Here is a 15842-nt window from a genome sequence, read left to right on the forward strand (position 1 = left end):
AAACATATCACAAACACATCAGTTGTGTTGATTAAACTATGTTTTTTACTCTATATACACATTTAAACTAAGGACCCTTATCATGGAAAACTGGATTTCCCTCACTCTATTGAAATAAAAAAAAATGATGTAATGAAAACTATTCAAATATAAGCCCTGTCCATTTATACCGCAGTTCTCAGGAGCGCCTTTTAGCTCATTTGTCTTATATCCATCCCAAAGGCAAAATAATTCACCAAGGGATGAAGAGAGGTTGGAACATTGTTGTGTAAAAATGGTGGCAATAGACCTTGAGGAAAAATATAAAGTACAACACAATGTAGGAGATGGGCCCTTTAAGCAAATTCAGTGCATCACTTTTTTTCAGCATAGCAATGAGAGTAAAACTCAAAGCTCATCGGATTCAGGGATAAACACTGGTGGCACGGACGACATGGTCTCCAGGCTGACAGTGGGAAGGACCAGAGGGGCACTTTCAGCCACCCAGCCTAAAGCTGTCCTGTTGAAGGTGGGTCGTGTGGACACAGGGTCAGCTAAGGGTGCTGGGGGTGGAAGGCTGGCGATGCCTTTCACAACATCATCCTTGACTGCCTTTACTGGGACTTTAGGTGCTTTTCCAAAGCCGCCGAAAGGAGTGGCCACCCTAGAGCAAGTTAAGTGACAGATCAGATGTTAATGCTGCTGCACTGAGAAGACTGTAGAAGGAAACTAGCTGAGGACAAAGCTCTTGCAAAGCAGTTTGGACTTATGCTAATGATCAACCTTAAAGTATTACACTAGGAATGTGTTGATAATAAATATTTAATATAGACTATGGACTTGTATAGTAAAATAATGCATTATAGACTTAATATAGTAGTATATAATACTATCTAATAGTAGTAAAACTATACATATACTATCATACTATCATAACTTTGCATTTATCAGCAGAAATGGAAACTGAGGTATTGTTATATGCATTTCAATGTAAAACCAACTGAAACATAGTCTTAAAAAGGGTTAATAAGGGTTCTTAAATAAAAGCAATGGTGCTCTATAGAACAATGCCAGGTCAAAGGACCATTCTGAAGCTTAAATGGTTCTTTGCGTGGTTAAAGAGATCCTGACATCGATGGAAAATCTTTTCTGTAGAAGGTTCCTCTATTTTTATAGTTCAAAGAAGCCTTTTTGCTTAGAGTGTATGCATCTTTGCTGTACAGCAGTCTACAGTCATCAACCCTGATCCTGGAGATATACTCTCCTGCATGGTGCACCTCATTTTGCTGCACCTGCACCAGTTTATCAGCTTCTTCAGGCGTCCAGGTTTGGCTGGATCAGATACATTAGTGTTAGGTAAGGGGTGGATCAGCCTGATGATGCAATTTGGAACTTAACTCTGCAGGAAAACCCAGAGCCTGGGTTGGTAACAAATGCAGTGCAGCACACTCTAATGTATGTTTTGAAAATGTGCTAATTCCAAATGACCTTGCTAAACATGCAGTTGTAAATTGAACATTGCTGAGCTGCTTCTTTTTGCTATGAAAATATATCAAAGGAGACTAGGGCAAGGAATTGTCTGAGGACCACAACTTTTACAAAGTGGAACTTTATCGCAATTTAAAAAAACACATCCCAAAGAAATTACCTTGCTAACTATACCCTACAGTAACTGCTGACCCACATTTTTTTTACATTGAAAATATATGTACCTCCTCCATGCCTACAAGACAGGATTTCATTCTTCTGCAATATCCCCTTACAGAAGAGAAAGGCTGTTCATAAAACCATAATTCACCAGAAGGCGACAGGCCTGGTTATAGATGGTCCTTATGGAGAGCAGTACTCACCGGTTAAAGCTCTTGTACTCTATATCAGGTCTAGGCTCAGGTTCAGGCACATGCAGTGTGTCAGCTAGAGAGGGGTTAGTGCTGATGGCCAGATCCCAGGGAGAGAGGTAAGATTTGGGAATGGCTGTGCAGTTGAACTTCTCGGCTGGAATGTCCTTGAGTGGACCTCCATAACCTAGAAAGTGGACATTGAATGGAACAAAATCAGTGGATGCTGCGAGACGACGAGAGAGTTTTGTAAAAGGTAAAACATTGGACATAATTAAGAAATGTTTAAAGAAAATATTTTAGTTTTCATTTTTAATAAGTAGATGCTGCATCCTATCACACTTACTCATCTCATTTATAGTGCAAAAGTGACAGACTTCCTTTTATTTGTTTGTTTTTTCATCAAAAAGACCAATAAGTACACAGCACCCAAGACCCCACGGTTAATTAGAAATAATAATAATAATAATAATAATAATAACAATAATAATAATAATAAAAATAATAATAATAAAAATGTAAATTCTTGAATTACTTTCTCAAGCGCTAGGACACTTGCAACATCAGCAACAAACAAAATAATTAACATAAAACAAAAACAATCATAACACACAGTTCCTTAGTAGGCAGGAGAACAAGGGGTACAAGGGGTAAAGTCACTGAGCCGACACAGATGAGTTGGGAAAATGTCCTGCTTAGCCCGAAAGAGCTGAATAGTCCAGTCACTCAGCTAGAAGTACAGGCAGCTAGAATGGAAAGGCTCATTCTAGGTTTCCACAGGCTGTGGAAACGTTTAAGATGCAATGTAGTCACACTAGGGTAGGGCAGGGTAGTCTTATAGCTGTATGTAAGTGGGAAATTTCAAAGCCATGCAGAAAATGTTTAAACTAGCAGTCCCTATATTGCGATAAAAAATCATGATGAGCAGTAGAAATTGTCCTAAATGACTTATTGAGTATTTTTTACATGGTCTTCCATGGAAAGTTGCAACTTTGGAGATGCTAGACCCAAAATATGGATCCTTTTTTTCTGATGCTGAAATGATCTGATTTACCTGATCCTGACATTTGATAACTTCTACTAAATGGCTGTTTTTATTTTAAATTAATCAAAAAGAAGGAGGGTTTCTGAGTTCTGCACACCAGAATGATTCTTTACAGAAACATCCGTTGAAAGGTTCTGTGGCATCACTCCAAAGAACGCTTCTTGCCAGCTTTATGTTTAAGAGAGAAGATCTCATGGTTTCATGAGGCAGAGAAAGAGAAGAAATGACAGACGAGCTAAACGAGTGGAGCACCTTGAAGAAGAGCGGTCATGTATGAAACAGGGAGAAACAGAGCATATGATAGGAGATGAGAAATGAGCCTTAGCTGGCTGAGCAGAGAGACAACCACAGGTCAAGGAGACACATTACCTGCTGTGCCACCATGGGAAAAGAGTGCACCATGCCTGCAGGTGCCTTTAAAGAATATGCCCTTTTGTAAATGTGTGAGGAGCTGAACTAAATCCAGTTTTTATTTTCAAATGATTTTAGAACTAAAATGTCAGAAAATATATTTTCTTTCCAAACAATTTCCTAAATTCACCACACATATCGGCAATAACTCCATGAGTGGGTGTAATTAATACATAAAAAACCAAAGGGTCACCAGGATGTGAAACTATATTTAGCTAACCATCATTCACTAGAGCACTATCAGCAAATGGTTGATTAAGATACAGACCAGGAAATCACACCTTTTACATCAATGCCATGTTATGACCCATTAATAACAGATAGAGGCTATATAAGGATCTATATTTGCTTAGTTGACATGATGACGGTGACAAAGCTGCTCAGAAACACCCAACCAACTACACCAAAATGTCTCTTAGAACTTAAAAAGCACCAAATAATCATGCTTAAAAAAAACTACTACTACTAAACATCCCTTCATAATTGACTAAATACAAATCCAGAAGGCAACCCAAAGCATTATGGGAGCACCCTTGTTGCATTTTTTTTATGGGAAACATTTAACCACTACTGTTCCCAGTAGAAGCCACTCTAGCTCACCAACTAGAATCAGGGCACCCTCAATTAACAAGGCTAATTAACTCAAATAGTGATATAATGATATTGTGGCATAGAAGTGCTGCCATGATGCTTTGGGGTGCTTTTGCAATTTTTAGTAAAAGTTTTGTTATTTTGTGTTAAATTGTGTCTTAAGAGGAATTTTAGTGTGGGCTATTGGGGTTTTTTTAGGGAGTAATCACCCTCATGATGTCAATTAAGCTGCGATACAGCCTCAGGGCTGTTCCACACATATCTGGCTGTAATAGTGGTGGTAGGCTTCTTCAGTTTGGTCCATAAAGCATGTTTTTAGTCCTTAGTGGTTCAGCTGAAGGTTTCAAACACTTGTGATGTGTTGTTGTATTTGTCAAATGCAATGACAAATACAGCCTTCATCCAGTGGTTTCATGCTGATAACATGCAATGAATGTCACCCGTACTTAAATCTGCCACAGGTTCAGTAAATAGGACCAGTGTTAATCACTGGCTATAGTAACAATAGTAACCTGTTGGCCCAGTGCCACCTTTCAACCACTACCTTTGACCAACTAGACCTGGTTAATGCCAGGATCGCATGCATGCAAATATGGGCCAGAAATTCAGTCAGGTCCATAAACTACCGCTGACTGATTGACATCTGATGTAACCCACAAGCTGAGTGCATCTGTTAGTGGTTTAAGTGGTAGTAAGTCAGCATGGTTGGTTTGGTGGAGTTGGGGGACAAAAATGAGTTTGATCAGTGTGCATCCACAGCGCCTCCGCCCCAGAGGTCAATCATTAACACTGTCATATTAACTGAATGATGCAATGGTGTAACAGAGCAAAAAAAAAAGAAAGACTAATTTTGTTTACATTGACAATTTCTTAGCACACAACAGCCCTGAAATTAGGACAATCCTTGCCTCAGATTATCATGATTAGACATCATGATGGAGAAAATAAAGGTTCACCCCATGGTTCGGGGACCATACCATAAACACTGTTGTGTCCTCCTTCAAAAGCAAAACAGAAGTACAGAGTTGTAAAACAAGCCAATTCCAAAACTCCAAAACTGTTACAAAAGAGCCTCGGCTCATTTTATTTACGCCCTCAAAACTGACATACACCCAGTCGACTATGCAACAGCTAGTTCAGGAGAACATGGAAGTGAGGCTAAAAAAGCTAGGACTAAAGCTGTGAACTAGTTGAATTAGAATTTTTGGCGAAGTTTGGAGAAGTTGTTGAGTTGTTTTCTGGCTCGCTAAAGGTTTTAGAGTGCATAATTAATCTAACACTATAGGTCTGAAGCAAGGAACGATGCTGTTATCCGGCTCGCTGGAGCCTTTGTAGCAAATTAAAGCTAAAGCCAGCAGAACAAGAACTGATGCTGTTTTTTTTCACTGATAACTGATAATCTCTTCAACGGCACAGGGTGCCAACTGGACCCTGAGAGGACCCAGAGAGGACAGCAACACTTTCCAGTAAAACTTGTAAGTAGTTACAAAAAATGTTTTTGTTCTTGTTACAGTTCAAAGCTATGTTGTTACGCTAGCCTATGCTAAGTAGCTACTGTGGGTTGACATAAACCAGCCATTAAAAGCAAAGCTCTTTTTTTCCCCCACACAAACCCACCATAATTGGTAAAACAGCGTGTTTCACTCAGAGGCAAAATAGCAGGTTTTTGCCCCAACCAGTCACATACTTACTAAGTTAAAATACTCAATAAATAAAGTCTTTGTCACCTTTAAGAGTCAGCGGGTTACTTGTCTTAAAGATAATTGTTCCATTTACTGACCCTAGAGTAAAATATGACAGCGAAAATAACAGCAGCATCTTTTAGACTTAAAGTCCTCAAAGTACACTCCGTAGGGGAAAGTGGGGAGGCCCATCCAAACGAGTATCCCTCAAATCTCAGCCAGCTGCCGGGAGCCAGCAAGTCCAAACCAGTGGTTATGTAAGCAGGGTGTTCTGTCACCCTGTTCTGTATCACCCTCGCGCTGTAGACAATCTCGTTCTTTTTTTCTCAACCTCAAGGAAAGTCCCTGGGTCGCTCTGCCGACCTGTAAATAAGGCTATTGTCTGGGGGAGGCTGATTCTAACTGCAGTTATCACTTACAATGATGAAAACATGGTGGAATTATAGCGTAATTACAGCTCACTCAAAGGTCACTGAAAGGAGGAGATAAGTTCTGTTGAAAGTTTAATAATCAATACTATTTTCAGGGTTCTGTAAAGAATTCACGTAGCTCTATTTTAGTTCAACTACAGTACTGGAATTGTCCCTAAACGATGATACTTACTGTTTGTGTTATAGATCCCACTATATATGTTTCTATAGATTACTATATGTACTAAAAAGATATTTTTCATATCTGTGTCATTCATTACCCAGCCAACATGCTGGAAAGGTGGATACCAGGGGGGCATGGGCTCTGAGTGGGTTTGTGCATGTATTTTTACTAGGATCATGTTGGGCATCCTAGATTTCAACAGCCCACCTTAATCTCACATGGGTCCCATCCAGGCCCTGTATGCAGAGTACAACCCAGATAGGGCCCATGTTAAACCCCTCCTGGTTCCATCACTGATTCTGGTGGTCATCGATATGTTGGGACAATGTGGAACATGAGGACAAAACTTTCTGGTACCCAGTTTGGCTACCCATACAGGCCCCACATGGACATGTTAGCTGGGTATGTAATTACGCTATTACAGTTACAAATTATAGCAAAACTGCAACTGTTACTGACGGCATTCAAAACTGAACGCCACTTATGAACTCTGTGTGCTCCATGGTTACAGTCCTTCATTACCGTTACAAACAAACCTCCTCCTAGAGCAATTATGTCTCCATACGAGTCACCAAACAACAGTGCATGCTGCCGGCCTGTACACATAGTCTAACCTAGAACGAGCATGCATCAGAGTACGGAGATGGAAGGATAACATCTGTTAGAGATGCTATCACAGACAGCAGCTGTACTGGGCCAACTCTTAGAAGACACACTAATGTCAGACAAACTTCCTGTTGAGGCACAGGGCTATTACAGAGGAATGCTCACAGAGGGACAGTGAGCTCCAGAGGTGAAGAGTGCAGACACAAAATTCCCAAAACAAATCCTATGTCTGCTTTAGTGGATTAGCAAATGAAAGCTTAAAGGTACCATAGAATTTACTGTGTGTTTTAAGTTGATATGGGATGTGTTAATATTAAATATGTGACTGTGTTTGGGGAGAAAATGCACACATGGGGTTTTGCAAGCCAATTTACAACCCTGTTATTTTGCCTTAGAATGTTTGTGAAAAAAAATGATAGACTCTGCTTTAACCTAACCTGCTTTGCCCTAAGACTAGACAGTCTTGCTGTCCTCTCTGGCAGAAGAGATTGTAGAAACTGGTGGGTCTGGTGGGATTAGCCTAGCACCTGCCTGCTTCACTAGCTCTCCCCCAGACGCTGTGTGCAGCTTTCACTCTCCTTGCCACTAACAGTATAAGTTTTGGGATTTTGGATTTTGGAGTTTCACAGCTTTTTTTTTTTTACTTAAGTGGGTTTAGTTTTTTTAGAGGACACAACAGTGTTTACGGTATATCACTTCCATGTACCGACCTCTCATTGTTATGTTAACTATAAGGATAAATACAGTTTTCCACTCAAGGGCAACTTTGGAGTTCCCTTTGGAAGCCTTCATAAGTTCCTAGCAACAAGCTTTTGAGGCTTATGTACAGGAATGAGTGGAATGAACACTAACCTGGGGCTATAAAGTCAGGATTGGTAGACTGAGTAGGTGTGTTTGAAGGAGGCTGGTCATCTCCTAAGCCATTAACATTGGTTTCAGTACCTGGGACAGGAGGAATCACACTGGTCTGTAAAACGGGCAGAACAAGAGGAAAGAAAAAAGGATGATAGAGCAGTTTCTCACAAAACAGAGAGACCATAGACTTTTTCTATGGAAGTGAATTCATTAGACTCCTTACACTTCTGCATATTCTAAAACAGGCCTGGCAGCAATTCCATAAATGTGTTGACAGCATGCACTTGTAACTCATTTAACTTACATTGATTTGAGCATTAGCTTTATTCTGGATGCTCTCAAATGTGTATTTCTCGGAGCGCTTCTGACGCATCTTGAAGAGGCGAGATCCTCTGTTGGAAGCTAATGAGAGCTCTTCTAGCATGATTTCTTTAGGTGCATTCACCTTCCTCCCCACATCCACCTCGGATTCTGTAAGAGATGACAAATCAATTTTAGAGCATCCTGCACTGGTTATGCAGTTTCTGTCATAAAGAAAGAACATTCTAGGTGTGGGTGGCAAAACATGACTGTTTGTAAAAGGTGCTAAATAAATAAAACCTTCTTCTTCTTATTATTATTATTATAATAATTATTATTATTATAGAGGCATGGCTACCTGTAGTTGGCACTGAGCTTTAAACTGACTGAATTTTATTGTTTGTTTGTTTTTTTTTTACATTGATTTTGTTTTTATTTACATTGTGTCAGTATTTCATTAGGAACAGACCAATAGAACTGCTCCAAGATCAACTAATAATAAAATCTTTTTTACATTAAACTCCATTTTTACCCTCCCCATGTAAAGTTGATATTTTGGAGATACAAGGTTTGTATGTGGTAATGGCAATAAATATGATGAAAATGTGAAGATATGATCAATACATAAATAAATAAAAATGTGCACTTCTTTTACTACTACTGTTACTTTTAGGTTACTGCAAAGTGAGACAGGTAAAAAGGGTAAAGGGGGGATGTTTGAGCCGCACTGCTAGCTAAGCGATAGGAGCAAATCGAATTAAGTAAGTATCATACTTAATTAACCCCAAATGGTGCTTCTCAGCATTTTGTTTTTCATTTTAGCTGGACATGATGATTTTGGATTTGAAACCTAGTCTGTCTACCAGAAATTCTCCTACTGTTGCTTACTTCTGCCTCTATATAGAATAGAGATCCCTTTTACCATTAACAGTGCATAAAAACTCCTAGTTGGCTGAGATAATATCAGGTAATGTATGTCATGATAAAAGGCATGATAAATAAATATCCTGTTCAATTACTCATTCTTATACAAACTTTATAGTTACTGGTTATTATTTGTCATATGTCACATGTTAGATCATATAGTATTTATTGTACTGTATTTTCAAGCTGACTAACATTCAATACAAAACAAATAAAAACCCAGCGATTATGAGCTAAGCTCCAGCTTCATTTTGAATAAAATTGACATTGTTTATTTTCACATTAATCATTTACTCAGTCAGTGCTACCTTTGACCTGTGCTCTGCCAGTGGCTTGGTGCCAGTGAATGTGGAAGTAAGCCATTTGCAGAGGACCTGGCCTCATTTTTCCAACTTTTATTAAATCCTAAATTGCAAGCTAGCTTACAGAGATGTCTACAGGTCTATCAAAGGTTACAAAGATAACCCACTAGCATGTTCCCACAGCTGTCAAGAGTCTTCACCTCCTCAGCCACCATGCAGTTGTCCATGCCCAGAAATAGCAGTTCAAATGTAGAACTACAAAAGGATTAGTTACTTTCAGTACTAAAACATCTCATTGGATTATTTACAACCCAGCCAGGGTGTGGCAGAAAATAAACCTGTGCAACTGAAGGGCCAGCTAACTGGGAGTCTCTCCGAATAATATGCTAAGTATAGAAGAGTTAGTGTGACTCTGGCTACTGTATAAGTGTGTGGTTTCAGCGGATCACACTGGAGATATGTAACACATCTCTGAAATGTTTTTGAAAGATTATGATTTTTTTGTACATATATTTTTGTACATGAATATTTAGTACATTCAAAACTAAAAATGCCAAAAATTACTAATTTGCATATAACCGTTATCATGCCAAATCTTTTTATCTCCAACATAGCATAGCAAAATTACAGGGGAAGGAAAAACCTTGAATTAATTTAACACGAAAGAAGGTGAATAACCTTGCATTTTTCCATTGACACTTTAGTCTTTTATTCCTTAATTAACAATTATTAATCTGCCAATAACCCTTGCAGAACCACTTTCAGTAATACAAGAGTAAACACTGCAGTACAGAAACCTGTATCTTTCTTTCACAGCCTACAGCACTGCAGCCAGATGAGAGAAGAGAAGGTAGGCTGGGAAATGTCTGTACACTGATGGTGAGTGAGGGTGTAATGAAATGCCCAGAATGCAAATAGACGGTACAAGGAGCCAGTGGGAAAGGTGTTATTTTTGATCATCAAGGTTGCACTGTCCAAACATAAGGCACACCCTATTTAATTAAAAAACTCAGTTCACTGCAGTCAATAGAACTCAAAATATGCCAAAAGGCTGATCTTACTCAGATTTACAGAGTGTATAACTCAACTGTTAATTTTTGAGTTTGTTTGGCTTAATCAGCTTAAGTGATCTCAATTTTCTGTACCATTTAAGTAATGATACAGTGTGGCTATATGGAAATATATGTGTACTGGTTTTTGTGACGTCACAAAACCAATGAGCCTTATTAACCAACCTCTTCTCGTTATTATAAGACCAGAGCTGTGAACAATTCTGTGGTTTATATACACATCATGAACCTGATGACCATTCCCAAAAACAAATTCATGACAATTCTTAGATATTGTTGAATATTGGTGATATTGGTGAATGAGGCTATTTTTGCAGCTTAGACTCATTAGACACACACACACACACACACACACACACACACACACACACACACACACACACACACACATATATATATGGGTATAGTTTGTAACAATTCTTCATGGTATGGGACCTTTAAAATGAAATGCTTCTGAACTGCACTTTACTGTTTACTAGCTAAATAAAAAACAAGCAGGTTGGAAATGAAGATGCGTGTCTATCCTAACAGTTGGGGCAATTACTTGTTTTTGTCCAAAGATCATCATACCATCAGTGCCACGAATCTCTTTGCAAATGGCCGCCGCCTGCATCTTCCTCTCCCTTGTTGTCATAAAGAATTGTTGTGACATGGTGGCCTGGAGAATAAAGTAAACATTTTTCTGTTTAGACGCGATACATACATACAAAGACTTCAACTTCATGTTTCCACACCAAACACAGACACCATGCCGAACAGACACTGTCACACACACTGCTCAGCAGACGTACAGGGCCTGGGTACTGGATGAAGTTAGCACATCCCTAAATAACCATTAACCCCTCTGTCACTTCAGAGACACTGGCTAATCGAAATTCTGATCTAAACCTGACTGGACTGCACTGTGCAGCCAAAGGCACCGTGTGACGTTACACAAGACAGGTGATTTAACTGCAGTGATGGCACGGCAAAGAATGGTGACAGTTTGTGTCCATCCATATTACTGTCCGAAAATGCCTTTCTTTCCATGTTCCTGTCCGAGGACGGTGTCCTTCAGTGCAAAGAAGGCCAAATCAATGTTGCATGGAAGACAACACCAACGAAATGATCAAATTTCAGATAATTCTACTCCATTTTAAATAAACCATTAATGCTGTTAAAAGTCTAAGCGGACCTGCTCTGCCTTGTATATATATTACATCCATATGCATGAGCAAAATGCTGCATTGAAGTAACTCTCCTAAAAATAAAAGTTCCAAAAAGGGATTTTTTTTGGAGCGCTGCCATAAAAGAACTGCTTTTGGATCCTCAAAGAGCCTTTCCATGAGGGCTTCTTTAAGCCACCATGTTAGTAAATGAGATACATGAGGAAGAACAACTTTTTTTTACAATTTTGAGAACCTCTACGTCATGTAAAGGTTGTGTACTAATTAAAAGCTTTTCCTAAAATGGCACGTCCAAGCCAAGAACCACTGAGGAATGTTTATCTTTAAGAATACCCAGAGGGACGAACCAAAATCATGGCTGTCGCTTTCCAACCTCAAGATCTGTCCCGATATTTAAAAAAGCCTGGTGATCCACGCTGAGAGCTAAGAACTGGGGTTAATGGTCTACAGTAGCTTGTCCTATTCCTGTTCTGACACATGCACATGTACAGCAGATGATGACACATGTAGGGCAGGGGTCAGACTCATTCAAACACTCTATACACCACACACTACAGTGGGAGGTGGTCTTACCTGTGCTTTGGAGGTATATGTAGGTGTCTGGAGTTGTTCTTGGATCCTTTAGTGAACAGGGCAGAGGAATGGACTGGGTAATGTGACCTGTGCTGGTCCTGGCTCTTCCATGGGCCGGGGGGCTCTGGCCAAGGGCACCATGGGGGTGGGGATGGGTGCAGAAAGGTGGGAGTGACTCTAAGTCTGTATACAGTTAAATTTAGCACTAAAGACATACACACGCATGTATTTGGGTGTAACAGAGCTAGCTAACATCTCTTCTGGGTATGACCTAAGTGTGTCCGTGGAGTTGGAATATGAGTAGACGGATCGACAGGGGGTGTAACATTGATGTCATTTTAGGGCCAATGTACATGGTGATTAATGTCATAGGATTTGCTTATTATTGTACATCATCTTAAAAAGATGAAAAAGAGCATGAAAGAGCTTTTGGTCATCTACTGTGAATTTCTAACAGGGTTAGTTTTAACAGTGTTACAACCAAGCCTCTCAATGTGAACAATAACCAATAAGGGACGTCTACACTCACAGAACACTTCGTTAGGAAGACATGACATTAGGGCCTCCTTTTGTTCTCAAAACAGCCTCAATTCTTTGTGGTTTCCACAATGTCTTTGTGTTTCCACAAGACATTAATGGATAAATTATGGTCATGGTCAAGAGATAATGGTCATGGTTATCACCACAACTCTACAGAGTGCTTATCTGAGTTATCCGAGCTATTCTGTCAGCCTAAAGCCAGTCTGGTCATTCTCTGTTGACCTCTGTACTCAGAGCAGTGGTAGCTCAGTGGTTGGAGCACCAGGCAATTGATGACAGAGTTGTGGGTTTGATACCCAGGCCTGGCACCCCTGAGCAAGACCCTTAACGCTCTCTGCTGCCCGGGTTCTACAGCAATGGCTGCCCATGGCTCACATGCCCACATGTGCTCACTTTCATTGTGTGGGTTAAAGGCAGAGGCCAAATCCCATCTGTATAAAACACAATATGGTTGTCTTTGCCTTAATCAATAAGCCATTTCCATCTACAGAACTGCTACTCAGTGGATGCTTCTTCTTTATAGCTCCATTCTGATATACTCTAGAGACTGTTGTGCTGAAAGTCCCAGGAAATCAGCAGTTTTAGAAATACTCAAGCCAGCCTATCTGGCACCACTACACTGACAATAATTGCTGCTGGCCCATATCTGTATTATTTTATGGACTGCACTGCTGCTGCATGATTGGCTGATTAGATCATTTCATGATTGAGTAGGTGTACAGGTCTTCCTAAAAAAATAACAGCTTATTTTTAGTTTTTTTCAAAAGTAAATATTGGTTCAAAGGACAAAAATGATATTGGATTGATTGTGTTTTGCATAAATTTCTCAGACTTTGTAGAGTCTGTTTCTCCTGTCGCCCTCGACTGAATCTTAATGGTTGGTACTGGAAGCATCGGCATGTTTTGTGTAGCAGAAATGTGTAGGTTGCATATAAAAATATTAATTATGATGATTTATGGTGTTGTGCTGTGGCCCGCTCTTCCCAAACACATTTGTATATTTGTATATTGTAGGATATTTTTTCATGGTTTGAATTTAATTTAAAAAAAATACTGATTTTTGACACAAAAAGTCAAAAAGTTGAGAATGTCACTGTAATTCCTTGATTACTCAGTATTTCCTCATATAATTACTCATGTACCACATATAGCCTTCTAAAGGTGACTTTTGAAATAATGTATAATGAATACTTACATTCATGTGAGAATATCATATTTTATTGATTTACTGCACAATAATTGAGCACACAGGTCTGTCATTTGACCGATGTCCAAAAGGTCATCATAATAGGTTACTGGGTGAAGGATGGTAGCATCTCAGAAACTGCTAATTTTGTGGCATGCCCTGCAGGCCATTCATACCAGTCAACTTTTTTAATAAACACCTTCTGTCCCTAATACAGTGCGGCGGGGCACTGCCAGGGATTTTGGGCTCCATGAAAAGATATTACTCTGGGCCCTACAACTCCAACAATTCTGCCAAAACATTAAATTAATAAATTTTTAGGACCCCTGTGTGTCACAGGCCTAACCCCCCTTCCCCCCATGTGGCATCCCTGCAGTCCTTGCCACACCATCTCACTAGTGTCACCCGAGCACAGGGTTGTTATTTCGGCTATTAGGTATGTGGTCTGTGATATGTCTGTGAATTCTGATATGACTGTGTATGTGGCCGTTGACACTATATATTGTACCTCTTTCTAGGTTATTCTTCTTTATGTGCTGTACAAGGATCTGACAGGATTGTTAAAGTGAGGTCATTCATGGACAGGTAAAAGCTGGCATCACGTCACATGCAAAGCGAAAAGGTCGAAGGGAAAAAATGAATGCAATTCCACACACAGTCAATCACATATGAGTGCCATAAAACTTTTATGGTGCAAAACTCAGGATTACAGAGGTGCTAAATGCAGTGAACCGGATCTCCTATAGGAATGCTTAACCGCTGGGCTTTAACCTCTCAGTTTTACGACATTCATCTCTGAAAATGAAATGCTGAGGGAAACGTGTACCTGTCTAACAAGAAAACAAATGTGGCCACCATTCAGGGCTTAAAGTGCAGCTGCTGAAAGAAAGCCATGACTGGAGCTGTGACAACCGGCTAATGTAAACACTACACACATTTGTGGGATTGACTTCTCAATCAGAAACAATGTTTTGGGTTCTTTCTTTTTTCTTGGTTTTGTTATTTAAAGTCAAGCTTTACAGCAAGTTGAATAGGCCCTATGCTAAATTTTGGGCACCTAGTCAAAAGACATGTAAATAAGTGCACAAATCCTCTACAGAAAACGAGATATTTAATTTTATTTTACTGAATTTAACTGGTTATTTATTTTGCACATGACATGAAATGTAATGTTTCATTTTTGTCAGAAAGTCAGTTGAACTAAAATAAAACTAAACACACATAACATTTGCATATGACGAGAAGTATACTCTCTAAAGAAAAAGCTTCACTTTACCAGCAAACTATCACACTAAATACACAAGGGTCTTTTTTAATGTGTACCTTTATCATAATATGAACCCTTTAAAAAACAAAATGATATTGTATTTTTTAGATATTAAATTGTAGCATAAACCAATTATAAGTAATAAATGTAGTAATACAATAGTAGTAGTAATAAAATAATAAAACCAAAAGCCAAATAATGTATTGATTATTAACATGTACATGTGTTTGAATGTAGTAAATTCTGTTTATTATAATCTCTCTCTCTCTCTCTCTCTCTCTCTCTCTCTCTCTCACCACCCACCCCTACATATTTGTGCATGTCCAAATATTGTTCATTTGTTAATAATTTAAGCCAAATAGAGTAAACATTCATTGCAGGTAAAGTGACACATTTCAAGCCTTTTGTCTTGTTTGAACAGTTATTTAATCAAACTCCAAATGAAATATTCTAATAATTTTGAGATATGATACTGGATTTCTGAATTTCATGAGCTATAAGCCCTACTAAAAAGTAAAACAAAAAAGACTATATATAGATCAATTTATATGCCACTTTAAATATAATGCAATTTCCTAGAACCTTTATATTATGTGAAGGTCTTTTTAGCAATGTCCTTCACACGCACACATCTCACTTACGTAGAGTAAATGGTCTATAAAGGTTGTTGGATCTTATTCATCTATATGGAAAAGTCTGCATCAGATTGATGATGTGTTTTTAAACCACAGAATTGTTCACAGCTCTGCTCTTCTAATAATAAACTAAACAACTCCCAAATAAGAAAGCAATGTCAGAATCTTCATTAAAACTGTGGAGCTTTAAGAAGGGATTTCTTTTTTTGGTTAGTGAGGCCTAGTCTTCTTTAGGGAAAACTAATAAAGCATTTTCACAAAGGAAAAAGATACAGAAA

General features: G+C 38.9%; 1 protein-coding gene across 1 annotated transcript; it reads right to left on the reverse strand.

The window, feature by feature from the left end:
• Positions 1-387: 387 nt before the first annotated feature.
• On the reverse strand, positions 388-10849 carry myoz2a (myozenin 2a). The gene is made up of 5 exons (XM_072686841.1): positions 10768-10849; positions 7906-8072; positions 7599-7713; positions 1830-2004; positions 388-643 (listed from the first exon to the last, which is right to left on the reverse strand). Exons 1-5 carry the CDS (start codon positions 10847-10849, stop codon positions 388-390), a joined length of 795 nt encoding a protein of 264 aa, XP_072542942.1.
• Between the last annotated feature and the right edge of the window lie 4993 nt (positions 10850-15842).

The sequence above is a fragment of the Salminus brasiliensis genome, chromosome 9 (assembly GCF_030463535.1).
Source record: "Salminus brasiliensis chromosome 9, fSalBra1.hap2, whole genome shotgun sequence".
Lineage (NCBI taxonomy): Eukaryota > Metazoa > Chordata > Actinopteri > Characiformes > Bryconidae > Salminus > Salminus brasiliensis.